Source organism: Podarcis muralis, chromosome 15, assembly GCF_964188315.1.
Source record: "Podarcis muralis chromosome 15, rPodMur119.hap1.1, whole genome shotgun sequence".
NCBI classification, from domain to species: domain Eukaryota; kingdom Metazoa; phylum Chordata; class Lepidosauria; order Squamata; family Lacertidae; genus Podarcis; species Podarcis muralis.
The window spans coordinates 44,177,892-44,205,777 of NC_135669.1; the positions used below are offsets into that span (position 1 = coordinate 44,177,892).

Genomic DNA, 27,886 nt, shown 5'->3' on the forward strand with positions numbered 1-27,886 from the left:
TCCTGTTCATGCTGCTGATAGGCTACTCTGAGGAAGACAGCTCTACAATTAATAGCAGTGGTGTGGATTCTTTTGGTTCCTCATTGGAATATTCACACACACACACACACACACACCATCAACAGAGCACAGGCTGCCTTCCTGTTGGTGAACCGAGACTAGTTTGCTCTGTGCTTTTGCGTGTGCATCAGCCATTTTGCCTGCTGGCAAGCAAGATGCTTGAGGCTTTGCATCCATGTCTGTCTCCATCATGGTCACTTCACTAGGGATGGTTAAAGACTGCTGCGAGCTTCCCCTGCTGAAAGTGTGTGGCTCTTACACTGAATTGGGGGTGGGTGCAGCCATCTTTATCATTTGCTTTTGTTTATTCTCCCCCCCCCCCCCCCGGGATTTTATGCACTTCCATATGCACTGGATTTTTTGCAGTTTGTCTGGTATATGTTTTTCTTCCATACTCCTTTCTGCGGCATTAAACTTCCTGCATTCATGGGTGTTGAGCCTGCTTCCCTCCATGCTCAGATGCAAATGGATTAGTTGTTTTTGTTGCATTTCCTGGCTTTCAAGTTCAAGCAAACATATTTCCATTTAAAGCACTGGAAATAACTGAGCCATTGCCTTTGAATCCCCCAGTTCCTTTTGGGTATCCTCTTGTAGCAAAGAGCAGTAGGCAGCTGGACTTCAGACCCTTACCCAAATTTGAAGGAGCGGGAGAGAGTAGTTCAGTAATGGGTTTGGGGAAAGTATGTTCTCTCTAACTAGCCAAAATTTGAGGTCATTTTGATTCTACCCTCACCCACTCCTTCGAAAATAAATAAATTGAAGGGGGAAGTGGACATCATGGTGTGGCTGGGAGGGGCTTGGAGTGTTTATGCAGCCTGGGAGGACGGGGTAATTCCCCTCTCCAGCTCCAAGCTCAGGAGGAAGTCTGTGGCTGATTTCCAGAAAAAGAAGAAAGAGACCAGGGTGAGCAAACTTGTGGACTCTTGATGGAAGGGAGGGGATAGTTGCACCATCTGGAAAATGAGGGCATAAGTGTTTTGTTTTGTCTCAGAGTCTGTCTTGCCCCTTATGCAACATACATGGCATTCGAACACAACCTTTGCCAAGCTTGTGCCTTCTGCCATGGCCAGGATGGCTGTGGCTGATGGAAGCTGTAGTCCAAAACATCTGGAGGGCACCAGGTTGTCAAAGGCAGCTCTAAGCATTAGGAGTGCCCAAGGGAGAGAGATGGGGGCTGTCTGTCATTCTTTGCTCTTTCCACCTGGAGTTGAGCTGGTCTCCCATTGTGATTTCACGCAGATGGGCTGTGGGGTCTGGCTTGTCCTCTGTGGTTTAATTTGTACCAGAAGGGTTACAGTTGGGAATGAGCTCTGGCGCTGATAGTTCTCCCTTCGGCTCAGACTGTGTTCTGCTTGTGTTAGGTACTCCAAACTTTCTATGCAGAAATGTCAGGAGGCTGCAGTGAGCTGCTTAGTGCACTGAATGTTTTGCCTTTTTTATCTTCACAATAACCGTGTGAGGTAGACCAGGATGAAAAAGAGAAGGAACCCAGTTCGTTTTGTGGTTCTTGGAAATCTGAATCAAATACTTTCCCACATCTCCATCCCATCTGTTTTCTCCTTTGCATTCACTCCACTCTTAGCTCAAGCTGGTTAAAATATTCTCTTATATATTGAGAGCATTCTGCTGCTGCTGTTTAATCTTAAGCTTTTTGTGCATGCCTGGGCCAGCCTGCTTGCAAATAGCTAGTGGGGTCTAGTAAACAGTGCAGTACATGCATGCTTTTGTGGCCCTCTCAGGTGAACTGCAAATAGCATATTTAAAAAATACCTAGTAGGAGCTGTGTATCTGGAACTTTATTTTGTTCCTCCCACTCAAACCTTTGCTTATACACATCTAGTCTCCTTTTCCCCACTTAAGTCATCCCCCCCTCTCTCTCTCTCTCTCTCTCTCTCTCTCTCTCTCTCTCTCTCTCACACACACACACACACACACACACACACACACCCCTCCTTTCCCTCCCTGTGCTCCCAAGTGAATTTATAATCTTGTGGTGGAGCTCAGCTCACCAAAGGCCACATCCCCCTCACGACCACCAACTGTGATTTCACTGAGGAATTCCAAGAATGTCAGTGAAGGGAAGGTGGTTTTCTGTGTAAAACAGGTAACTAGCAAACAAATAAATCAGTGGCAGTTGCAGAATGTGGGGCAGGTGAACTGGCTTTTCTCCAGGATGTAAAAGCCTCCTCCGAACTTAGTGAACCATGCTATCCATCTGGGTCAAATCCCATTTATAGCTTCCTGTTTGGCTCTCAAGTAAGGATCGCTATAGCAATGCAAGGCCTATGGTGAAAGTGAATATAGTGTAAGGTCATTTAAATGGTCATGCCCAGGTTCCTCCCCCACCAACTTAAATGTGTCTCCATTCCAAATTATTTCTGTGATTCTGTCTCCTTTCTGGGGACTGTTTGCTAGCTTCTCAGGTTACTGCTTTGAGGGCACAGGATCAGCCTCCTCTGTCTGGTTTTTTGACTCAGCGCCTCAATATAGGGCTGTCGTTTTTAAAGAGCTAGAGTGAGCTCTTAAAATGAAGACCTGGCAAAGCAACTGCAGAGTCCAGCGTGCTCTTATTTTTTTGTGTGCCATCTGCAGTGGTTTGAAATAGCATAACTTATTTCCTTGCCTCACACGGACTGGGCCTCCCTAGGGTAGCCTTTGGGTGTTCATTGCCTTCATGTGAGTTCATTGCCTGTCTTACTGTTCACTCTGCCTGTCGCCATTCCATTCTTTATACAAACCTGGAAGAAGGTCTTTGCTTCTTCCTGTCGTCACATAGAAGTAGTGTTGACAGGTTTATTAATACTTTATGATTCTGATTTGTTTTTGTTTTTTTTAACCTGTCATTTGGCCCTAGGAACATAGAAAGAAAGCTGCCTTATGCTGAGCCATTGGTCCATCTAGCTCATCATTGTCTACACCAGGGCCGGGGAGCCTCCATCCCACAGGCCTAATCCTGCTCGCCAGGCCTCTGCACTTGGCCCATCAAGCCATTTCAGGCAAGCCACAGTTGCTTGCCCTACACCTGACATCATATCGTCTGGTTATCAGGCATTTGGAAAGTCCTGCCCAGGGGACTTTGAGAAGTGTCAGTCACCTGGTGCCATTATGATGTCAGGTGATTGATAGGTGGGTTGCCCTGCAGGAGAAGATAAGGATCTGGCCTATCAGGCCAGAAAGGTTTCCCATCCCTAGTCTGCAGTGGCTGGCAGTGGGAAATAAGATGATTTCCCAGTCCTACCTAATACCAAAGAAGATTAGAGAAATCATGGAGGAGAGGGCTATGATGGCTCACAGGCACGATGGCTCTGCTCTGCCGCCTTGGTTGGAGGCAGCAATGGTTCTGAATACCAGTTGCTGGAAACAGCAGGAAAGGCAAGTGTTGTTGTGCTTGTGGGCTTCCCATTGGGGCATCTGGTTGGCAACTGTTTGTGAACATAGGATGCATTGGCTTGATCCAGCAGGCTTGCCTGAATATTTTATTGCCACTCTCCTCCTCCTCCTCCTCCTCCTCCTCCTCCTCCTCCTCCTCCTCCTCCTCCTCCTCCTCCTCCTCCTCTCAGTGTTTCAAATGTGTAGTGTGACACACAGGGCACTGCTCCAGGTGTGTATAGGGAAAAGCACTTCCCAAACGGTTTTCTGGTGCCTGCTTGAGGCTCTTCAACATGCAGATTCCTTTAACATCAGCGGCTGTCAGCTAATGACTCCTTATGGTTTTCGGCTTGCTAGGAGGGGCTGTATGCTTGGTTGTGGAGCAAATATTCGGCTCCTGGATTGTGACAGCAGGTGTTGGGAAGGTTCTCTGCCAGAGACCCTGGAGAGCGGGAGCCCGTCAGAATAGACAGTTCTGGACTGAACGGAGCTGTGGTAGGTAGAAGCTTTGCATCTTCAGTTTTCCTCTTTGTTAACACCAGTAATATATATGGCGAGTGCACTGAGGGGGGTTTGTGTCTTTGAAGCTGGAAGCGGTTGGCTGGGCTGCCTAATGTCACAGCTTGTTGTGGCAGGCAGGAGGGTCCCTGGCCAAGCCAGTCAGATTCCTTGGCAGGCGCAGAGTGAGCTGTTAGAATCCCAGGAAAAGGGCAAGCCTGGCTGGAGGGCCCATAGAGAAACAAAGGGGGCAAAGGCTGGAGGAAGCAGAAAGATCTGGGAAGGCTTTTGTGATTGGCTACTGGTGATGGTAATAGGGGAGCCTTTGGAAAGGAGAAGTTGTGCATAGGAGTTATGGGTGGCAGGAAATGCACATTGATTTCATGTAATGAACCAAGTCTCTGGTTTCACAGTCTCTATATCATTCCTATCAGTGATGTTGCATATTCTCCTATAGTGATCAAGCCTTCATGCAGAATCATTACTGCAAAGAGCCAGCTATTAGTTATACACACACAGCGTTAAAGGAAACAGATTTGAACAAGGATAACCTTCTGGGTTCACAGTAACGTCTGCTGTTATATCATCTTAGAGACAGAGTTTCATCAAGTATCTTTTTCAAATGCAGCTTTTTCCCTTTCACATACTCTGTTATATCAGTGTAAGTTATAAAAAGAATACTCCACCCTTTCTTCATAAATGAACTCTGCACATCAATTAACAAACACAGCCAGAAGCAATATAAAACAAAATAAATGATCAGAAAAGAAGAAGCGGTACTCGGCAACACAGAAATAAATTACTGTAATAGCGATCACAATCTTGGCCAATCTCAAATCGTATTGGAAAATGCCAGGTTTCACACCTGACACCTGAAGGCAATATAGTATTGGAGCTAGGCGAGCCTCCCTTTTGGGGGGGGGCATTCCACAGAGCTGGTGTCACCTCTGAAAAAACCCTGCTCCTCGTAAATTCATGCCAGAAATCAGCAGGCGAGGGCACCTAGAGCAGCGCCTCTTTGTTAAATGTGAGGGCTGTGTTGCAGGACAGAGTGTTTTTCCAGCAGCTAGGCCCCAAGCCAGTTAGGTCTTTATAAGCAAGGAGCAGCACTTTGAATTGAGTCTGGTAACAAAGCAACCACCAGTGCAGCTCACATCATTTCTAGAGTCATATGCTCCTGAGCATCCAATCGCAGCCAGTATCTGGTGCCTGCATTTTGCACCAGCTGAATGTTTGCAGACTCCTCAAGGGCAGCCCAGGTAAAGAGTGTGCTACAGTAATCAAGCCTGGAGATTTACTTGGTCATGAACAGACTTGGTTGGTGATGGTCATCATCATGACTATTGAGTGGCGACTTCCGTTTTTCCTTCCTGTGATGGTTTTCAGTGAAGCAAGTTGACATATTCAGCTGGTCATTGATCAAGAGATGTGTGGGCCATTTATTGATTGCAAACAGTGTGTGCAAAAACGAAATGCTTTCGTGGGCAAACTGAGTGAAGTTATTCTACGTGAATGTTACAAAAGCAAGCTCCCTTCTCGTGAAGTTTGCTGTGGGAAAGGAGAAGAGCCATGTTTGAAAACTGCCTTTGTTTACTAGCAGGTGTTGGGAGACTTCATTTTGTGGGTTCTGTTCCCATAGCGCTTCAGGGTTGGAGTGGATCCTATCATACTTGAAGCCCTTGGAGGACTAACTGATTAAATCAGTCCAAGGCAGGTGAAAGACCAAGGATTCTGTAGCTTCCAGAAGTCATAAACTCTGGTTTAAAAATAATAAGTAAGGGTGGGTTTTGACTCTTGTTTATAGGCTGTGGGTAAAAGGAATCAAACAGACTGAGAGCTGCATCATTTAACTGCAGCTAAAAGCAAAATGTGTAACTTCAGAAGCCTTGTATAGAAGCGGAACTTAGCACAAAAGGGCCCTGTCTGAGGCTGGGCAATCGGATAAGCACCCAGGTCGGTCTGTTGGCGCCGGCATGCATCTTGGGCCTCTGGAAGCGAGTGGTTGCAATTAAGAATCCAGGCTCATTGTAACTTGAACCAGGTTTTCTTTACCCTCGGCCGCCTTCTTTGGGGGGCGGGGGCAGGAGTCCACTGTGCCTGGTGCTTCGTCGGACGTCCTCTTGCAGCTCTCAAGAGCCCCCTTTTCCTCACAAGCTCCCCCGAAAATTAGTCCAAAGCACGTACAGGCACATGTCAGGGAACAGTCTCTGAGGCGCGGCTGGCGTTCAGTGGTAAAGCACATGTTACTGGACTACAACTCCACAATCATTCCTGGCCATTGGCCATGCTGGCTACTGGGAGATGGAGGCCAGTAGCCCCTGGAAGAGCCACAGGTTCTCCATCATTGGTATAGGCTCAGCTCCCAATACCCACAGTTAAAGGATCTCCGCTGACAAAGACCTCAGCGTGGAAGCCCCCAAAGAGCTGCTTCTGTGCAGGGAATCCCATATTGTGTTAGGTGAGTTGTCTGTCTCATTTGGTGTTGGGAACCTAAGAATCTGCCTTACACTGAATCAGAGCCATGGCCCATCTAGCTCTGAATTGTCTTCAGTCTGGGAGCATCTCTCCAGGGTTTCAAGCACGGGAACTTTCACCAGCACTACCTGGAGAACTTGTCGGGGATTGAAACAGAGATATGAAAGCTAGGAGCTAAATGGCACCTTAAACCTTTGGGCACAGCAACGGAATGCCTAGGAGCACTTTTTATAACAAGAATACAAAGCTGAAACTGAATGAGCTGCAGCTAAAATATTATTTTAAAAAATTCCTTCCAGTAACACTTCTTCAGATAACTGGTGGACTTCCACTTCATGCATCTCAATGTGGTGCCTTCCATAGTTCTAGTCACAGGTAGGTAGCCGTGTTGGTCTGCCATAGTCGAAACAAAATAAAAATATTCCTTCCCGTAGCACCTTAGAGGCCAACTAGGTTTGTTATTGGTATGAGCTTTCATGTGCATGCACACTTCTTCAGATACCAGATCATAAAATATTATGTTCGTTTTTCACATGGTCTAGTCCTTCCCCTGTCTGCCCACCCCTAATATTCTTATGAGGGTCTCATCTCCCGTCTTCAGAGAGTAGCTGGAAGTGGGGAGGCAGAAAATCCTTCCACTCTGCAGTTTTAATCTGAAATCTTAGGCGCAGTACTGCACCCAGAGCTCAGGAACTGCTTGCACTAATGAAATTCCCTGTCACAAAATGCGCCTAGAACAATGAGAGTTTCGAACACTGCTTCTGCACACAAAGCAAATGCTCTGCTGCTGAGCTATGGCACTTCTCCAAGTTTAATATAGTCTCTTAGCCCACAGGAGCTGGGCTGGTGAGCATCATGGCTGCGCTGGGCACCATTCAGAATGCAGACTGCTCCATTTACCCTGTGGTCCTCTGTTATAACCCACCCATTGCAGAATAATGGAAGCCTTCAGGGTAGAGACGAGCAATAGCCCCCAAGAAGATTTTTGTGAGAATTTAACGATGGCAAAAAAGGAGGACACAAACTGAGGCATCAGTCTTGGCAGGCTCCCCGACCACAAAGGCCTAACTGGGCTTGGCAAAAGGTTCAGTTAATTCAGAGCATATAACAACACTTTTTTGTTCTGGGACTGAGGATGCTGGATCCCAGGGTGGAAGCCTCCCTTGCGCAGCAGAGTCTTGCCACGTTGAGCTCTTGGCTTGGCTGTGTGCATCTCTCTTGAGCGGAGGCTCTGGAATCTGTGCTCTTGACTTGGTAACTTGGCATGGCCAGCGCAGCACAGCCACTTTTGCTTCCTGCTGAAGATCCTCTATGCTGCCCATGGGCTGATTCCTCTGTGGCAAACGGGCCTGTCGCAGATCCAAGGGCAGAATGGGACGGCCTGCTTGGAACCTGTGGTTTGTGGGGCTTGGAGCAAATGTGGATGGATGTTTGGGGCAGGGTGTATGATAATGTGTGTGCTGTGCTGTAGTTCTTCTTGCCAAAAAGTTTGCCAAAGGAGGTGTAGTGCTGTGCAAATAGTTCTTGTTGGTAAAAAGCTTGCCAAAGGAGGTGCCGGAAGAGGAAACATTGGACTTCCCAGGAAGCATTCATCACACGTTAATCATGCCATTAAAAAAAAAAAGAATGCAAATCTTCCAGCTGCAGATTGGAAGCCAGGTATCCTGTACTGCCCTTTCCCCACTTGTTGAGAGTGAACTGGAAATTGCTGGGGTAGGGGTATGTGTGTGAAGCCTGGGAGCAAAAGGGTGCAGTCCCCTCCCTACAAAACCACAGCAGTACTTCCTGGACTGCCTGTCAGGTGGCATCCTGCTGTGGTCTGGTTGCAGAGCAGGCGCTTAGAATTGGGCAGCTCTTTCAGGAACTCTTTTGTGTCCAGCCGGGAAGAGGAAAGGCTTGCTTCCTGGGAAGTAAAAAAAAAAAAGCGGCCTAGCAGTACGAAGAACCACCCAGCTTGGCTGGATCGCCCTGGGGAATTCTGTGCCTTACTTGAAAGCAGCCCAGAGGCAAGAGAGAGAGATTGGGGCACATTGTTAGTAAATGCCATGGTACTGGCAGCATGAAACCCAGGATAGCTGATAGCACGCTTGGTTGTTAGGTAGTGGTTTGTTGTGGGAAGGTATCTGATGTACCGGCCTTCTTGCTTTCGGCATGCTTCTGAAAGGTTTGTGGTTTTTCAGTCCGCACAGGCAGCAATGGCATATTGCATTTCATTTAAATATTGCCTTTCATCTCCCCCAAAGTGTCGGTTTGCAGCCTATATTTAGCCTTTGGAGGATGGCCATATCAGAGGAGGTGAAACACAGCCACCCTTGCTAGCTTTCAGGAACGCCTCAGCCAGATAGGCCAGAGGGGCAAAGGTGTGCGGGCAGGCCAGGTTAAGTCAAGCTGCTGCTAATTACCAGCACTGGGATTCCCCTGAGATGAGACAGAGGGATAAGGTGGTTTTTTTTCTGCATGGAGGCCTTCTTGAAGAGCTGAACTTTGAGAAGACTGAACTGCTTGGCCTCCTTGCAAGAACTTCTTGTCAGCTGCATTGGATTTCCAGTGGTGTCCCCCTTTCTTATTTATTTTTTGTGTTTGCTCCAGGGACCATTTTGAAGCTTTTGCAAGCCCTGACTTCAGCACACCATAATTGTGGCGTTGTTCTTAAAAGGGCAGGTGGATTTTTCAGGGACCAAACTGGAGAGGCAGTAGGTCTCACAACCGCTGCTTCCTCCTCCCTTGGCTCCCCACCCCCCTGTGCCGGCAGGATCCTGACAAAGAGCACCACTGTGTGGAGGGAAGGGAGCCGTTTCCTGATCATTAATCTGCCTCTCGGAAAAAGATGTGCATTCTCCATTTCTCTGGTCACAGCCAGCAGCAGGGAGCTGCAGCTTGGAAAAATGTCTGCCAGCGAAACTGGCGGAGTGGCTGTGTTTTGATGGTGGCTGCTTCGCGGTAGGGATCGATTGTGGCCAGTTTAGATTGCCTGCAGGTGTTTTCACCCCCAGAAGGCTCTGAGGAGCAGCTGCAAAGAGATATTCGGGTGCCACACAGCTGTTTTTCAGAACGGAAACTTTGCCAATATCTGCGTGTTTCTCAGTGAGTCTCAGTTGCAAGAAGCTGAGTTTGCTACTCGCTCACAGAGCCAGGAATGCCCCTGAGGCCTCTTGTGCTGTAGCCTGGCTTAGAAATGAGAGGTCTGAATGAGCCTTTCCACTTCTCCTCTGCAAAATGCACCACAGCGTCCTAAATCTTGAAACACAACCGTTGAGCCATTTCCCATTCTCCCGTCCCCAAACAGCAGAGATGTTGGGGTAGCTCAGGTGTTTGATATAATAAAGTTCACCTATGCAGACATCTTGAAAATCTCTTCCGTATGGGTCTTTGTGGGGTGATGGTGCCTGAGCGCTGGCCCTTGGGAGTATGGGAAGATTTTCTGCTGGTAACCCTGCAGCTCGACCGCCTTTGTGGACTGAATGCCGGAGGTGCTGAGTTTGTGGGACTGCGCCGGCTGCTCTCTCCCAGCAGGCCCCTTTTTATTATGTGCTTGGGGGGGGGGGTGTCTGTAACTGCGGAGGTCAGGTGTGTTGGCGCATGATGTTTTCCCTAATTCCTGCGAGCTGGATCCTGTTCTTACCTGGCTGCATTTTATTCCCCCGTGCTCTGGAATGTCAATGTCCTACCTCCAAGCGGGTGGATGGAACAACTTGAGCGCTGCTGGCAACCTTCAGTCTCTGATCATGACTCGCTGCTGCCCCCTCCCAACCACCCAAATCTGCCTGAGGCCCACAGATAAACTGGCAAGCCCTTCAAGCCTCAGGGGGCAGCTGCTCACTGGAACTACTAGAGCTGTCTTTTGAAACTTATTTTTTAAAAGCAGCTCACTCTCTACTATTTTGTTCCCAGCGCCCTCCCTACCAGGCTTATTGTGGTTTGGGGTGAGGGGTTTTGTTGCATCTTTGCTTGAAACGCAAACATGGGAGGTTAGGTAGCCAGGCATGGCCATCTGTGACTGCTTCCAGCCCTCCGGCTGTGGTGTGTGGGTTTTGGTTTTTTCTTTCTTTCAAGAAATGGTTCGATGTGTGGATTTTCCACTGTGCTCTTGAGACTGCCTCAATCACACACTCCAGAGTCCACTTGCCGCCTCCCTGATTCCTGAGCTGTGCTCTCAAAATGGCTGCCTGCCTCGTTCATGTGTCTTGATTTCTGAGCAGGAAGTTTCTGGGAGATCTGGTGTAGGCAGGAGGTACGCAGGTCCAGGTTCCTGTCGTAGGTGTCTCTGTATCCATAGACCAATTTCCAGAGAAGCATATCTGTGAGTTTTTAAGACTATAAAGCTTTCCGGTACAGCCTTGGAGCAGAAGGCAAATGTTCCACAGACCCGGCTTGACTTCTTCCTGCTCAGTGTTCTCTCAGTCCCGTCTCTCACTTTCCTTTGCAACTGGCAGCAGAACCACAAATACTAGCCCAGCCTAGGTGGTGTGCCTACCAGGAGTGAAACACCCCACCCCACCCCGCTCTTTCTGCCGCATGGATCCATTGCAGAGGGAAAAGAGACGGCCGCTGGAGGGCATGTGGCTCAAATGAGGGAAGGCCTGGCCTCAGCCTGGAACTGTAGTTTGCTGGACAGGTTTCCCTGGTAGGAAAGGGTTCAAAAGGAAGATAATGAAATGAGAGCCGGCTGCATGTGCCTCCTTAGAGACCCTTAGAGGTGGAAAGCCTGGATGTAGGTATTTCCGGCCAATCACAAATGGAGCAGCCCTAATTCTCAGCATTTACAGAGTGCTTCATTGCATTTCAGAGAGCTTCACTTGTGCTCTGTCGTTTTAGAACAGCAGCCCTGTAAAGGAGGCCAACATTACGATCTGTGGCTGTGATGATCTTTGAAGTTGGGGACTCAGGAAGCTCAGCTGCTCCTTCGCCTTTCGCTGTTGCAACGAACCTGCTGGCTTCTTTCTTTCTTTCTTTCTTTCTTTCTTTCTTTCTTTCTTTCTTTCTTTCTTTCTTTCTTTGTCTTGGGGTAAGCCAAGGTCCCTGCCTAGCATCTCCCTTTGCCTGTGTTGAGGCAGAGTGGCAACCTTTTATTGGGAGCCAAGAGCTGTTGTCAAAGGGCGCTGAGCACTTGTAGGGTACTCAGACATTATTGTGATCAAATTGCAATGATCAAGAACAGAAGCAATGTGTGATTACAGCAGGAGTCACCAGCGTGGTGCCCTTGAGCACAGTCGTGCCCACAAGGGCCTTCTCTGGTGCCCACAGCGTTGCCTCACCCTGCCAAAATTAGGCTTGGAAGGAGCATTCTGTTGTGACCAGAAGAATGCGTTGCGGTGTGTGTTTGAGTTTGTGGTGTGTGCTCTGTTCTTCTTTTAAGGTGGTGGCAGTGTTTGTAAGGCTCCCTGTTTTGGGTAGTGAAAGGCAAGTACAGCTATCTCTTGCAAAGTTCCCAACTAAAGTCACTTATGGTGGCAGAGAATTGCAGAACGTGGTATTTGAAATTCACTTCTTTTGGTGTATTTGAAACCTAGATCTATGTCAGGATGGTGGGTGGCTGCCAGCTCTTCATGGAGCAGCTCTTGAAGCACAGAAGGGAGCAAGGAGCTGGTGGAGGGGCCTCCTGCATTGTGGCTCAAGGTGACTTTGAGATTTTTCAAGCACCTTGATGCCTCCACGTCAGGCCCACTTGAAAGTCTTTCCTTGTTATCTTTGTCCCCCTCCACTTCTGGCTTTCTACTATTGTATCTCCTCCTGCACTGAACTTCTTCATCTCTCTCTCCCTGCCCCCCACCATGCATGACTCCCCACCCCCAAATGTGGGGCAGCACCACTGGGACCACCTATGTGCGGCCTGATCACAACCTGTCATTACTGTGTGTGTGTGTGTGTGTGTGTGTGTGTGTGTGTGTGTGTGTTCGTGCTGCACGTGCAAATAGACCTCACACAAAGAAGGACCCAGATGCATTTGCAAAGGCTGGCCTTCGTTTCCAAGCACGCTGCGGAAAATGCATCCTTGGTGCAACTTGTCAACGTCTGACCGCCTTTATCATCCTAGGGTGCACTTTTGCATTGGTCAGCTGTGTGGCAAAGTGTTTAAGGCTGTCACGGACTGCAAAATGTCCTTTGCTCTAGCAGTAACTGGGGAAAGGGGCCAGTGTGGTGGGTCAGCTGGTGCAGAATGCTGCAGCACAATTGCTGACGGGAGTGAGACCCAGCCACCATATAGAACACCTCTGCTCAGGGATCTGCACTGGTTGCTCATTTGCTGCCAAACCAAGTTCAAGGTGGGGTCACTTTGCTTGTGGGATTGCCATACCTCAAAATACCCACTTGGCTGCTTTCATCTGCACAATTGGCACTGTTATGTTTTTTAGAAAAAAACAAAACAAAACACCCACCAATATTTTAGTGTGGCAGTGCCAGTCCTTTGGAACTCCCTGCCTGTTGACATTCACTGTACTCTTTGGTACCTGTTCAAAACATTTTTGCTTAGCAAAGCCTACCCAGATACGTCGAAACTGCATGTATCTCTTTTTAACTCCTGTTGATTTCAAATCATCTTTCGAGTGCTTTAAAATACCTGTTTTTAATCAAGCCTCTTAATGTTTAATTTCATATTTTTGTAAACCACTTAGAGGTGTGTTGTTTTCCTTAACAAGCAAGCAGTATATAATTTTTACTAATTAATAAGTGAAAGAAACATGGCTGAGGAACCTGTGTCCTTTCTGCAGGTGCTGCTGGACTCCCAGCTCCCCTCTTCATGCTTGGCCCTTGGCCATGGCTGGCTCCTGGTCATGGCAGTCCAGCAACAACTGTAGGGCCCTAGGCTCTCAACCACCACCGGCCTAAATGGAAGGAAGGTGTGGCTTGCATGTCCTTGCCATTTGGAAATATAACAGCCTCCTTTTCTTTTCTTCCCTCTCTCCTCCCAGTAATCCTCCGCTGAGCGAGGAGATGTTGCCTCCCGGGGAGTGGATGTGCCATCGCTGCACCGTGCGCCGGAAGGTAAAGACGCCTCCGCCCATGAATGAACGGACCTTCTGGGCATTCGGATGTAATCTCTTCTCCTCCTCTTCCTTCTCTGGAAAGAACAAAAGGGTTGCAAACAGCTGTGGGGAAAGATTTGTTCAGGAGGGGCGGGTGTGAGGACATACAGCTGCCACAGACCAAAAAATAGCTTTTATAATTCCCAACGCATTATGAACACCTGTCTTTCTCAAGCGGGGCTGGGGGGAATGCTTCACAAATCTTCGGGAAAAGCTAGATTAAATTAATTCATGCTTTGAGCCTGGCAGGGAGGGTGATGAGAAAGACGTTCCTTTCTTTACCTGCTTCTCCAGAACATGGCCAAATGTGTAAGTCGCTGGCATAGCTGTGACAAGCTAATTTGGTGGAGCCACATTCCCTGCCTTGCTAAGCCAATTGCAGGTTGTGTGTGTGCGTGTGTGTTCTTGCTTGCAGGGGGGGGGCTGGCTGTGACGGCACAGGCCTCTCCCTCTTTCAGGCCAGCTGCTCCCATTGCCAAGCCTTCCCAGTTCCTTCCGGCTAGCTTGGGAGAGGAGAGAATGGAATGACCTCCTGTTGTTTCCATAGCAGCGGGGGGAGCAGTGATGAGGTACGCTGCCCCCCCCTCCCGCCGCCAAAGCCAGGGAGGCGGTTATTGGGCCAGGCTCCAACTTGTCATCAGAGATGCCTGCCCTTTCCTGCAGCTAGCAGGGCGGCCCAGCTGAATGCAAATATTGACTCCTGGGACTGCCAGCTTTCAGGGTGTGCTTGAAGAGGGAAAGAGCTGCTGGCAGGGCAGAGAGAGAGAGAGAGAGAGGGAGAGAGATTTCGAAGTCCAGGGATTTTCTGGCTTCTCACGTGTCCAGCGATTCCCCCCCCCCCCCAAGTGTAGGATTTCTAGCTTCTGCCTTTCTTCTGTTCTTAAAAAATAAAAAACCATTGTGGTAAAAGGAAGCTGTAATGGCCACCAACCTAAGGTAAAGGTACCCCTGCCCGTACGGGCCAGTCTTGCCAGACTCTAGGGTTGTGCGCCCATCTCACGCTATAGGCCGGGAGCCAGCGCTGTCCGCAGACACTTCCGGGTCACGTGGCCAGTGTGACAAGCTGCATCTGGCGAGCCAGCGCAACACACAGAAACGCCGTTTACCTTCCCGCTAGTAAGCGGTCCCTATTTATCTACTTGCACCCGGGAGTGCTTTCGAACTGCTAGGTTGGCAGGCGCTGGGACCGAACGACGGGAGCGCACCCCGCCGCGGGGATTCGAACCGCCGACCATGCGATCGGCAAGTCCTAGGCGCTGAGGTTTTACCCACAGCGCCAACTTTAAAAGAGGACTGCACAGATATAAGAAGGAGAGGGCTATTGATGGCTACTAGCCATGATGGCTGTGCTCTGCCTTCACAGTTGGAGACAGCAATGCTTCTGACTGCCAATTGCTGGAAACCACAGGAAAGGAGAGTACTCTTGCGCTTGAGTCCTGCTTGCAGGTTTCCCACAGGCATCTCGAGGGCCACTGCGAGAACACGATGCTGGACTAGGCTGGCCATGGGCCTGATCCAGCAGGGGGCTCTTCTTATGTTCTTATGTATGACAGAAGGGCCCATGGCAGAAGCGCTGGCATCTCCCATTAAAAGGATACGGTAATGCAGGGATTGCCGTGGCCCTTCAAAGATTGGACTCCCAACTCCCATCTTCCCTGTGCATTGGCGATGGAGGGAGCTGGGGGCTGCAACGTCTGGGCAGCCCCATAATCGCCACCCCAAAGTAGCAGCTGCTGACCTCTGCCTGAGACCCAGGAGAGCTGCTGCCAGTCAAAGGAGACCACGCCAGGCTAGATGGGCAAAGAGCCTGACCTGATAGGACCTATGGTTCTTAGGCTTGACCTTTTGCTGTGTGTTCCTCAGGGCCTAGGTAGCCACCCATTGCTTCCCCGTATTTAGGGGGGTCCTTTTGACCTACCTCCCCTGCATGCCGTCCTTTCATTTCTCGGCCCACTTGGTCAGCTGCTGAGCCCAGCAGGCAGCTCAGAATGACCAAGCTTGCAACTCAACCAAACGCCAGGGCCGTGCCACTCCAGGGAATTCATTTGAGGCAGGAATAGCACGGGTCCCCTTCCCCTTTAAATGACTTGAAGGGAGCAAGGTGGCCTTGGAAGTCAGTCACTGACTCTCAGCCTAACCTATCTCACAGGGTTGTTGTGGGGGTTAAATGAGGAGGAGAACTGTGTGCATTGCCTTGAGCCCCTTGAAGGGAAAAGGGGCATATAAATGCAGCCACTAAAATAAATCTCAAGCAGTCAAAGTAGTTTTATTCCTGCAAGGCTTCTCCCCACACTGCACCCCAATCAGTTGGACACAAGCAGAAATAATGGGTTGCATTCAGCTAAGTTCTGCTCCTGAGAGACCCACTGAGAAGAATAGGCCCAAGTTAGTCACATCTGCTCATTTCAATGGACCCGAGTCTGAGTAGGCCCAACTTTGGATACTGCCCCACTGTAAGCCAATAAAAGTCATGTCATTCTTCAGCCTGAGGGGTCCCATTCCCTTCCAGACCACCTTCCAGCACCAGATTCCAGTCCTGGGCAGGAGCAAGGGCAAAAGCAAGCAGAAGATTAAATATAAATTCTACCTTAGTACAGTCCTCCTCTCTGTCCTCCACCCATCCAAGCAAGAGGCATGATCAGAGTTCAATGACACATCTCCAGGCAGGCGCTTGGGGTGTGGCCCCAAGCGAGTTGCAGGGACCAGATAAGAGAGTCGGGGGGGGTGTTGTTTGGCCACTGACCGCTGATTTGGACTGTCCAGTGAAGGTGATGCTTTCCCTTCCTCCGGCTGCTCTGGGGCTGCCGAGTTAAGACTGCCTGTCTGCTTTGTGCCTTGCAGAAGCGGGAGCAGAAGAAGGAGCTGGGCCACGTTAATGGCTTGGTGGAGAAGTCCGGGAAGAGGACCACGTCCCCCACCAGCGACGCAGCGGACTTCTTGGACCGGGCGAGTGGCGGCGTCCTCCGGACCCTCTCCCACACCCGGCTCCTAGAGCGGAGGGCCAGCCGGCCCGGCACGCCCACCTCCAGCGCCAGCACCGAGACCCCCAACTCGGAGCAGAACGACGTGGACGAGGACATCATCGACGTGGACGATGACTCTGCCACTGCAGCAGAGGCAGACGGCGGGCAGCCCCATCTGAAGCGGCCCTTTGAGCTGCTCATCGCCGCCGCCATGGAGAGGAACCCCACCCAGTTCCAGCTGCCCAACGAGCTGACCTGCACCACCGCACTTCCAGGTGAGCAGCAGACCTCCCCTTCTTCCTCACAGGCGCCAGTAGAAGGGAGAAGCTGGAGCCGGGGGGCTCCAGAAGAGGCTGGACCGGCCTGGGCTGCTTGGCTTAGCTTGTGGGCATTGCCATTGCAAACTCCTTGCGACTCCATGCCTGGTTGCATGGGTAGCCCAGCACAGGTTGGGGCCCATCACCCCTTTGGGCAGGGCTTCTTCCTATCAAGACTCTCATGTCCTTCCACGAGTGGGAGTTTGGCTCAGTGGTTCCCAGAGTGGGCAGGTCTTTCCCAGAGGCCGTGCGCAGGGGCACTTTAGGAGGCAAGCGGGCCGCAGGGGGTTGATGGAGGTGTAAACGACTCTTGAGATGTTGAAAAGCTAGTATCACTGGATCAAGTTCATCACGACTTTTTGAATTAATTAAACAAAATAGTTTTGATTGGACTTTGAATAAAAATGCAGTCAATTGTTAATCTTCCTTAGCTGAGTGGCTGTTCTGAGTCATTATTTTTAGTAGGGTAGCGTGGGGCAAGGATGCGGGTGGCGCTGTGGGTAAAAGCCTCAGCGCCTAGGGCTTGCCGATCGAAAGGTCGGCGGTTCGAATCCCCGCGGCGGGGTGCGCTCCCGTCGTTCGGTCCCAGCGCCTGCCAACCTAGAAGTTCGAAAGCACCCCCGGGTGCAAGTAGATAAATAGGGACCGCTTACAAGCGAGAAGGTAAACGGCGTTCCGTGTGCTGCGCTGGCTCGCCAGATGCAGCTTTGTCACGCTGGCCACGTGACCCGGAAGTGTCTCCGGACAGCGCTGGCTCCCGGCCTCTTAAGTGAGATGGGCGCACAACCCTAGAGTCTGTCAAGACTGGCCCGTACGGGCAGGGGTACCTTTACCTTTACCTAGCGTGGGGCAATGGGAATCAGTTTATGGAACCAAGGGGGCAGGGATGCAACAAATGTTTGGAAACCACTGGTGTAGCTGTTTGAGGAATAACAGGGCCGTTTCCATCTGTCTTCCCGCCCCCCACCCAGGTACTAGTAAGAGGAGGAGGAAGGAGGAGACGACTGGGAAGAACGTCAAGAAAGCACAGCATGAGCTGGACCACAACGGGTTGGTCCCCCTGCCAGTCAAAGTCTGCTTCACGTGCAGCAGGTATGGGTGTGGCAAGCAGGGCTGGGCAGGGGGCTGTAACCGCATTCTGTGCCAGCTTTCTTGGCCAAGATGGGAGTCAGAGCAGGCCGTGTCCCTAGGCTTAGGCAGCACTGTGGGACTTCTTGCACTCCCTCTTGGCCTGGCTATGCCCAAGGCCTCACATGGAATGCTGACTCTTTCCCCTGGCTGCGGGCAGGATGCAGCAGGATTCCCACTTAAGGCGTTTGGAGGTCATGGGTTTGGATCATGGGCACATCCTTCTCCAGGGGACGTGCTTCTCAGGGGGCCAGGCACCTGCTTTGCATGCAGAAGACCCCAGGCTCAGTCCCCCTCCCCCTTCATCTTCAGTTTAAAGGGCAATGGGAGATAACCTCTTCCTGCCCAAGACCCTGGAGACCTGCTGACCCCAGTCAGAGCAGACCTGCCTTCCCTCACCTGGGGTTTTAGACTACAACCCCCCATCAGCCCCAGCCAGCACAGCCCTGATGTTGGGGCAGATGGAAGTTGTCGTCCGCCAGTTCCCTTTCTCTTTGCTCCTCTGTGTAGTGATGGCGCTTTCCCCTCCCCCTTCCAGGAGTTGCCGCGTGGCCCCGCTCATCCAGTGCGACTACTGCCCGCTGCTCTTCCACATGGACTGCCTGGAGCCCCCTCTCACAGCTATGCCCCTGGGCCGCTGGATGTGTCCAAACCACATTGAGCACGTGGTGGTAAGTTGGCCTTCCCCTCCGGGGCCTGCAGAGTCTCTCCCCTCCCGCTTTGCTCCCATGCTGCTGCTGCTGTGACCTGGGGGCTTTGTAATGAGCGCCCCCCCTCTCTTCCAGCTGAACCAGAAGAACATGACCCTGAGCAACCGGTGCCGAGTGTTTGACCGCTTCCAGGACACCATCTCCCAGCACGTGGTGAAGGTGGACTTCCTCAACCGGGTCCACAAGAAGCACCCCCCCAACCGCCGCGTGGTGCAGTCCATGAAGAGGAAGGGGCTGAAGGTCAGTGGGGAGGGGGCTGTGTTTGTCTCTCTGAATGAGAGGCAGGGGGCTTGAGGGGAGGCTGGGCTGGCCTCTGAGCCTCCTCTCGACTTCCAGGCGCCAGGCTCTTTCCTCGGTGAAGCTGCCTTGCGTGAGTCCACCAGGAGGTGGCAGCCTTGCCTGCGCAGAGAACAGCTTTTCCTCTTGAAGCTTGCAGGCCTTGGCTTGCTCTTTAACCAGGCTTGACCCAGAGGCAAGGCTGGGAAGGTTTAACTGCCCCTCCTCTCTCTCTCTCTCTCTCCGATGCCCTCCCTCAGGTTCCTGATGCCATCAAGTCCCAGTATCGGATCCCGCCCTCGCTGCTGGCCCCTGCGGCGATCAGAGACGGGGAGCTCATCTGCAACGGGGTCCCTGAGGAGCCCTCACTGAAGCACCTTTGCAGCCCAGAGCACTTAGCCACCCAGTCAGAGCAGCAAGAGGTAAAGGCCCAGGGCGGAGGCCTCTCTCCAGGAGGGGCTGCACTCCTGCCGAAGGAGGGTCCCCCCCCCCCAGCTTCGAAATAGAGGGATGCTGCCTTCTGAGGCCAGCAGACTCTCAGCTTGGCTGCGCTTGGCCCTGGCTCTGCTGAGAGCAGCCCTGAGCACCTCTCCATCAGGCACCTTGTGGTGGTCTGTTAGGCATTCTCTCTTGCATGTTTAGATGTCTCCAAGCTGGCGTCTGGGTCGGAAGCGGGGCAGATAACCTCTATGGGAAACTCGTCTCGTATCCGTGCTGTGCAGATCTGTTGCGGATTCAGTCTTTTTTCCATGGCAAAGGTCTTTTGTTTCCCTCTGGAGCTGTGGGTTGGCCATCCTTCCAGTAGACTGAGGAGCCTGAGGGGACTTTGTTGGATGCGGGCAGCCTGCTTGGAATACGCAGGACAGTTCCAGGATTGCCCACGGGGTCGTTGGCTCATCCTCCTTGCCTGCCTTAGACCTTGGGCTTGTGCGTTTGCTACAGGCATCTTGCCAGCCGCTGTGAGAACAGGGTCTTGACTCAGAGGGGCCATTGGCCTGACCTGGCAGGGCCATTCTGGTGTTCTTATGGGGAAGAAGGCTCTCAATTGCTACTAGCCATGATGACTATACTCTGCCTCCAGAGAGTCAGAGGCAACAATGCTTCTGAATAGCGGGTGCTGGAAGTTGCCAGAAGGGACAGTGCTGTTCTCGTGCTCGGGTCCTGCCTGTGGGTTTCCTTTTGGGGCATCTGGTTGGACAAGGGTGGGCCACTAGCCATATCAGCAGGGCCATTCAGGTGTCCTTTTTGAGGATCTCGCGTTGCGCTCATTGCAGACTTCCTCTCCTAAGTGTCTCACTCCGTATTCCTTTCTCCTTCCAGTGGCTGTGCAGCGTCGTCGCTCTGCAATGCAGCATATTGAGACACTTATCTGCCAAGCAGGTGCCCTCGCTCTGGGACTCTGAGCAGGCGGACAAGGCGGACGTCAAGCCAGTGATCGTGGCCGATGGCTCCCTGGCCGGCCCTTACCAGGTGGCGGACAAAGCCAGCCTCCCTCCCCTCTATTCTGCGCCCTGCCCACCTGGCATTGCCCCTCAGAACTCCTTGGGGTCTTCCCTGCAGGAGGACGCCCACTACCCCTCGTGTACGGACAGGCCCAAGAAAGTGTCTCCCTGCAGCGCAACGTCCAACGGCCCCAACGCCCCCACGGAGGTGAAAATCAACGGGCCGCATTTATACAGTGACTCTGCTTCTGCCAACTTGACTGACTCCCCGAGGCTTGGGGGGCAGGGCAGCGGCGCCCTCCCGGGGTTGTCCCAGCGGCAGCAGCCATGGCCCCGGCCTGCCACCCCACCAGTAGCCTGCGGGCTCCTCAATCACATGGTGGCGGGGGCTGTCGTGAAGACCGAGAACGCGGTGGGGCCAATCTCGTGCACACACAGGGGCTCCGTGCCAACGGCAGGCATGCCGGCCTCCATCCCGAACTCTTGCGCCAGCCTGGAAGCTGCCAGCACTCTGCAGAGGAAGAACGTGCAGACGCAGGTTGGGCCTCTGCTGGCCTCGGACCTGGGGGCAATGGACTCTCCTCTCACTGCCACCCGGGCGCTCACCCCTCCCCAAGCGGCAGCGGTGGGTGACGGGGTCTCTGCCATCGGAGCTGCTCATGGCTTTTGCTCACCAGCACCGCCTCCAGGTGAGAGTGGGGGGGCTTCAGGGCAACCGGGGGTCTCTGGGAGCCCTGCCTTAAAAGGGGCAGCGCAAATGACTGAGTCCTGGGGGACGCTGCCGCCACTTTCCTTTTTTTTTATTCATAAAATTTATACACCGCCTGATGGTTAAAAACCGGAAACCTTCACTGCAGTTTGCAGAAATATTAAAAAGCTGAAATTATAAGAGAATTTAACAACAATAATTTAAAACTTCCAAAAAGCTGAAATAATAGACTAAAAGCAAAACTTCCATCAGCTTTCTGAAATCCCACCCACCATTGAAGCCAATGTGTTTTGACTCTGTGCAATATAAATCTAGATAAAGAAATGGTTGGGGGGTGCCTGTGAATCCTGACCCAGCAGTTCTTTTTGCTCCTCCTTCTAGACGGTAAGGTCAGCCCGAGCACCTTATCCATAGGAAGTATCTTAACCACCCCCTCGTTGCTCCCTCCCAACTCTTCAGCCACGCTGGACCTCGCAAGTTCCCTGAAAGCATTAATGGACAGCAGCGGAGGTGAGTCCTTGCCCAAAGGCATCTTGCCGTGCCACAAAGGGGGGAGGCAAGCAGGCAGGGAGCTCCTCTTCTTGGTCTTGGGGTGACGACATCCGCAGGTGTCCCCAGGGGGCCTCCTAACTCAGCAGTGCTCCTCCTGCCAGGGTGGTGTAGTGGTTAAGAGTGGTAGTCTCGTAATCTGGGGAACCGGGTTCGCGTCTCCGCTCCTCCACCTGCAGCTGCTGGGTGACCTTGGGCCAGTCACACTTCTCTGAAGTCTCTCAGCCCCACTCACCTCACAAAGTGTTTGTTGTGGGGGAGGAAGGGAAAGGAGAATGTTAGCCGCTTTGAGACTCCTTAAAGGGAGTGAAAGGCGGGATATCAAATCCAAACCCCTCCTCCTCCTCCTCTTCTTCTTCTTCTTGTGTGGCCCTTTCGATTCTCTCTGACCAAGCTGCTGTGTCCGTCCCCCCTTGCCACCTTCTTGATGAAGGCATCTGCACCCGCTGGTGATGCCAGACGTGCATTTAGTGTTGGGATACTGCCGGGGAGACGGGGGCACCAGGCAGGCCCCCAGCTGGCTCCAGACGATCACCAGTCTCCCGTGGAACAGCATCAGTCAGTTAGCAACATGAGCCTCAGATACGCTTAGAGACCCGCGCACGCTCTGTCAGCAGAGTGTGTAAATCTCCACAGAGCAGATGAGGCGGACAGAGGCAGGTGTAAGCATTATATACAGCATAGTTCAGGAACAAAGGAAAACATGTCTGCATCCCTTCGTCTCCAGCAAAACAGCAGTATAGCAAAAGCAAGATACAACGGAAGTTCCCAGCAGACAGTGCTGGGAGTAAACAGGCAGGCGATACACAAACCTCACGCCTGTACCCTTTTAAGGTGGAATGGAACTATATCTTAACATTTAGATCCCCTGCTTGCCTCTTGCCTCTACCCCCAGGCCTGGAAGGCAGGATCGTGACCCAGCTGGACCCGTGGTAAATGCTAGGTCTGCTTGTATTGTGTCTCTGTGGCCCTAGGCCTATCAGGAAAGCACCATAGGAAAGGGTGTCTTTCTCCTGACAATTCCACAAGGTTTAATTGGTTGATCCCCCAGGCACCTCGCCTTAACAGCACCGTCTCTTCTTCTTTTATGTCAGCAGAGATTGAGATAAACATGCTGGATGAGAAACTGATCAAGTTCCTGGCCTTGCAAAGAATACACCAGCTGTTTGCTTCCAGGGTCCAGCCCTTTGCAGGCAACGCTGGTCCCCACCAGCCCAGTCCTGGGGGCAATCGTGCGGAAGGTAGGCCCGTGCCCACATTGACCTGGGCACTCTCTCCTCCTCTTCCTCTTCTCCTCCGCTGCTCTTGGGGGTACAACAGTCTTAACATTATAAGTCGCCTTTCTGCTACACGCTCCCCAATAGTTGAAATGCAGAAAAAGGAAGGAGGGCAAACAAGTGTTGGCGCCAGCAGGAGGAGAGGCAGGCTCCTTGGGAAGGGCCTGCACCAGAGGAAGAAAGCCCTGAGTTGTTCCTGCGGCACCAGAGAAGAAAGTTTCCTCTAGGCATTGGCAGAACGCAGAAGCATCATAGGCCTGATCATAGGAAGTTAGGTGGTTGGTCCATTTCGCTCAGTATTGTTTGCATTCACTGGCAGCGATTCTCAGGGTTTCGGCAGGGAACTCCCCCAGGACAACCCTGGGACCTTCTACAGCCTAAAAATAAAGTAAGATTCTAGTCCTCATGGTTCTGAATAAAGGTTTGAAATAGGAACGCAGGAAGCTGCCTTATACCGAATCACATCGCTAGTCCATCTAGCTCAGTATTGTCCACACTGGCAGCAGTGGCTCTCCAGAGTTTCTGAGCGACATTGCCGGTCCTTCCTGGAGATGTTGTCAGGGGTTGAACCCTGAGCAGGTGCCCAACCACTGAGCTGCAGCCCTCCCCCACAAATAATAATGGGGCAGATCTGCATGATGATGACAAGCCCTTTGCCCGCCCCGCCTCTCAGCCAAGGGGAGATAATCTAGCCCTGCATTGTCCACTCTGCCTGGCAGCAGCTCTCCAAGGTCTCTGGGAGCCCCCTGCTGCCCTTTGCCCAGGATTTGAACCTGGGACCTCCTTCCCACTGGCATTGGGAGCACAGATGCCTTCTCGCTGCCTCGCTTTTGGTGACACACCTGCTCAGGTGCTGACCCAGGCCCTGCGATGCTTTGTTCAAGAAGCGTTGGCCAAAAGATGTGCCTTGGTGGGATGGAGAGTGAGAAGGCAAATGACAACCTTCACTCTGCCTCTCCTCCCCCTTTGGTTATGGGCCTCAAGTGAAAATGAAAAATGGCATGAACATGGCTGGTGGAGGTTTTTTTGGGGGGTGGGGTGCATGGGTGTGTTCAAATCCAGGGGGCTTCTCTGCTCTTGGCAGCGCTTCGTTCTTGAGACCACCTGTCAGGGATTCTTTAGCTGTGAATCCCTTGGGGGATCCCTTCCAACTCTTCAATTCGATGAATTCCGTCTTTCTGTCTTCCAGGGCAGAGGAAGGAGGTGCAGGCCCGAGCCGTCTTCTACCCTCTGCTGGGGATGGGCAGTGCGGTGAACATGTGCTACAGGACCCTCTACATTGGGACAGGCAAGGGCTAACTCACTGGGGGACTAGCTCGCCTCCCGCCAAGGGAGGGGAGCAGCTACGTATGTGCTCAGCAGCCTCCTGGCTGCCAAATTGGCTGGGGAAGCGGGGTCCGCTTGCAAGTTGCTGCAGCTGCTCTCACCGGAAGCTAGTAACTGGGGTGGGGGGTGGGAAACCCTGAGCCTTCTGGGAGTGGGTGTGCTTTCATCTCAACTTCTGTCGTGGTCCTTTCCTGCTTCCTGTGGCTTTTGGTGGAGGTCTGGCTGCATCCGAGCTGCCGATGCTCAAGAGAGTTTCTGTCTCCCTCCTTCCTTTGCGCAGGAGCTGACATGGACGTGTGCCTTACAAACTACGGTCACTGCAACTACGTCTCGGGCAAGCACGCCTGCATCTTCTACGACGAGGTGAGTCGCGCAATGCTGCAGCCCGGGAGAGTGGCTTGATTTGGAGGCAGGTAGATTTGGAGAAAGAGAGGAAGCAGTCTTCTGGGCATCCTTGCCACCAACACTTCCCGTCCAGGGTGTGACTCTGTCTCCCTTTCCCTCTGCCCCAGAACACCAAGCACTACGAGCTGCTCAACTACAGCGAGCACGGCACAACGGTGGACAATGTCCTGTATTCCTGCGACTTCTCCGAGAAGACGGCGCTCGTCCCGGCCAGCAGCATGGTTGCCAAAGTACAGAGTGTGATCAGTAAGTTTGCAGCCTCTCCTGAGCACCAGACACAAAGCAACACCAGAATCCTACACAAGGGCAACTGGCCTAGGCAGGAGAGCCCCACTCTGCGTGTGTTTCTCTCTCTGTTTTACACAAGCATTGCTTCTAATCCAGGCTTCCTCAACCTCGGCCCTCCAGATGCTTTGAGACTACAATTCCCATCATCCCTGACCACTGGTCCTGCTAGCTAGCGATCATGGGAGTTGTAGACCAAAAGCATCTGGAGGGCCGAGGTTGAGGAAGAAGAGTTTGGATTTGATATCCCATTTTATCACTACCCGAAGGAGTCTCAAAGCGGCTAATATTCTCCTTTCCCTTCCTGCCCCACAACAAATACTCTGTGAGGTGAGTGAGGCTGAGAGACTTCAGAGAAGTGTGACTGGCCCAAGGTCACCCGGAGCTGCATGTGGAGGAGCAGGGAAGCGAACCCGGTTCCCCAGATTACGAGTCTATTGCTCTTAACCACTACACCACACTGGCTCTAGTCCTTAGACGGCTGCACTGGTGTGAGTGTATGGACATTGCTCTGCTTAAAAATCAGAAGCCAGAGGGATGGTTAAATCAGATATTGAGGAGTGAGGGGGATGGGAGGTTCAGCCCCTTTTTGAAGCAAGGCGCCCAGGATTGTGCACAGGATTCCCAAGGCGATCACACCACATGTTTGTGCAACGGCATTATGGCGCCGGCAGTTTTATTTTCAGTCTCTCACACGCCCCTTTCCACCTTTGCCCACTGTGCCTCTCTTCCTGTATTCCAGAGCGACACAAGAGCCGAAAGCAGCAGCAGCAGCAGCTGCAGCCGCCGCCCCCTGAGGAGGAGCAGCCCCCGAGCGAAGAGGCTGCGGTGATGCGGTCCCAGGCCCAGGGCCCGTCCCCCAAGCCCTGCAACTGCAAAGCCAGCAGCTCCAGCCTCATTGGGGGCAGCGGGGCCGGCTGGGAGGGGACGGCCCTCCTGCACCACGGCAGCTACATCAAGCTGGGCTGCCTGCAGTTTGTCTTCAGCATCACGGAGTTTGCGACCAAACAGCCCAGGGGAGGAGATGCCGCCGCGGCCTTAGCACAAGAGAGGGACTTGGAGGAGAAGCTGTCCCCAAAGGCCCAGCAGGTCCCTGTGCTGCGCTCCAATTCAGTGCCCTAGGAGGAGGCAGCGACCGAGGGAGGGAGGGGTTGGACAAGGAACAATAAGTCCTCCCTCCCAAGATCGAGAGACTCTCTCACAGACACATTGTGCACAGGATTCCCTTTGATGTACACGAACCATGTCTTGTCTGGATTCCCAACCCTCAACGTGGGCCACAGACTGTTGACGCCCTTTGCATGAGATGAAGAACTTTTAATTTTTATTATTAATATTATTATTATTATTATTGTTTGCTCAAGTTTTTAGGGGCATTTGCACATATATTTGTACTATACATTTCATTTAAAAAAAGAAAAGGAAAGGAATTAACTGCAGCGTGTTGGGAGGCCGTGCTGGGGCAGAGCCGGCGAGAGGGGGCCGGGAGGGGAGGGGAGGGGGTCGTTGACATTGCCCCCCAGGCAAGCCTGCTCTCCTTTGCAGTTGTAAAATAATCCCAAAAAAACCTGTTCTATTTTGTGCCAGTGACAATAGTTTTTATATTAAAGAGAAAAAGAGAAATACAGTTTTCATACAGCAAAAATCTATTCAATTATCATTGTTTTATTTAATGTAAAGGTGCGCTTTCGTCCTGCCAGATTTATTTTCTTCCCCCCGCCCTTTCCAACCTCCTGTGCCCCCCCCTTCTCTCCCCCTTCCTGCTGCAGTTGCAATTCTGCGTATTGTGTGTGTGGCAGGAAGCGAGTTCCGATTTCCTGCTGCCCACCCTGTTTTGTTCCCGCCCCCCTTTTAGATGATGGAGAAGTATTTGGGGTTCTGTGTAAATACATCCACTGACAGCGTTTTTCTCTCCCCCCGCCCACCCCCCCCACTGTGTTTTTTAAGCTGTGTACGTGTGGGTTATGACGTTTTTCCTCCAGTTGTCTTAATTGTAGCAAAGCGTTTCTTTGTCGTAAGCCTCCTTTTCCCTCCCTTTCGTTCCAGAAACTTCCTTCCCACCCCACACCCCGCAGCTAAGTTCTGATGTACAGAAGTAAATTGCTATGTTTTAGGCTTTACGGAAACTTTTTTTCCTCTCTCCTGTATTCTGTATATAAAACAAAAACTATGGCACTCGTCGCTGTCTGCCTGTCTCTGGAAATTCCCTGCCATCAGCAAGAAAAGTTCCGTCGGCTTTTGGGGGTTCCTGTAGGCAAATGTCCCTGTGGGGGGGTTTCCTTCCTTCCCACCCCCCACCCCCGGGTCACAAGGTGGGTCTCCTTTTGCGCCCACGCTGTCAGACGGAAGCTAACCGCTTCTCCTTCACCGTGTGAAGATTCAGCCAAAAGTGGGATCTGAGGACTCTCCCCGTTCCTGGTTGTGCACAGGGTGCCAACTTAAGGTGCCCCTCCCCTCCTCCCCCCCACAACAGGGTATATACTTGTAGGGCATTGTGGAACAAAAACAGCACCTCTGGCACCCAGAGGCTATATTGGGGGGGGGGTTATGGGGGGGGAGAGAAAATTATTCCCGCCAGTTGGCCTCGACTCACTCCATCCTGGAGATGAGATCTGCTGAGTTCTTTAAAATGTTTTTAATGCTTGGGGGGTTTTTTTGGATCTGGAAAAAAAATCTTAACCTTTTTTTTTTTTTTTTGTATAAAACTGAAAAGATTTCATGACTGTTCCAATGGCATTAAGTCTGTATTAATAAACTCACATACTACTATTTAAAAATCATGGGGCTGTGCCAAGCCGTGCCAATTCTTTTAAAAAGAATTCCTTTGCTCTCATTCTTGTCATCGCCCACGTTCCCTTCCTAGATGGAGACGGGCTCCTTCGCTGGGAAGCCAGGTCTCTCTCCTCCCTCCCACTAGCGGAGGCAGCCGGTCATGGAGCAAGAGAGTTGGAAGTGATCCAAAGGATCACCCAGCCCCTGGAATTGCATTAGGACTTGTGGGGCACTAGCCTGCCCCACCTGCCTGCTACCTTCCTTTGAACCAGCCGGTGGGGTGGGTCAGGGGCGTAGCGT

At 51.9% G+C, this 27,886-nt stretch overlaps 1 protein-coding gene across 6 annotated transcripts in view; it reads left to right on the top strand.

Moving 5' to 3' along the window:
- PHF12 (PHD finger protein 12) overlaps positions 1 to 26,989 on the top strand; it is a 29,816-nt gene extending 2,827 nt beyond the window's left edge. Inside the window, exons 1-14 of one of the 6 annotated variants that reach the window (XM_077919609.1) lie at positions 12,310 to 12,665; positions 13,314 to 13,386; positions 16,269 to 16,665; positions 17,679 to 17,799; positions 18,374 to 18,506; positions 18,621 to 18,785; positions 19,082 to 19,243; positions 20,142 to 20,952; positions 21,354 to 21,482; positions 22,616 to 22,762; positions 23,988 to 24,086; positions 24,405 to 24,487; positions 24,637 to 24,775; positions 25,557 to 26,989. In XM_077919609.1, the coding sequence (XP_077775735.1) occupies positions 13,336 to 13,386; positions 16,269 to 16,665; positions 17,679 to 17,799; positions 18,374 to 18,506; positions 18,621 to 18,785; positions 19,082 to 19,243; positions 20,142 to 20,952; positions 21,354 to 21,482; positions 22,616 to 22,762; positions 23,988 to 24,086; positions 24,405 to 24,487; positions 24,637 to 24,775; positions 25,557 to 25,936 (2,817 nt within the window). In that variant the 5' untranslated portion in view covers positions 12,310 to 12,665; positions 13,314 to 13,335 and the 3' untranslated portion in view covers positions 25,937 to 26,989. Of the gene's footprint in view, positions 1 to 12,309; positions 12,666 to 13,313; positions 13,387 to 16,268; positions 16,666 to 17,678; positions 17,800 to 18,373; positions 18,507 to 18,620; positions 18,786 to 19,081; positions 19,244 to 20,141; positions 20,953 to 21,353; positions 21,483 to 22,615; positions 22,763 to 23,987; positions 24,087 to 24,404; positions 24,488 to 24,636; positions 24,776 to 25,556 lie in introns of those variants that run through there. The other 5 variants (XM_028708666.2, XM_028708667.2, XM_028708664.2 and 2 more) reach the window with 5 other exon arrangements.
- Positions 26,990 to 27,886: the final 897 nt, after the last annotated feature.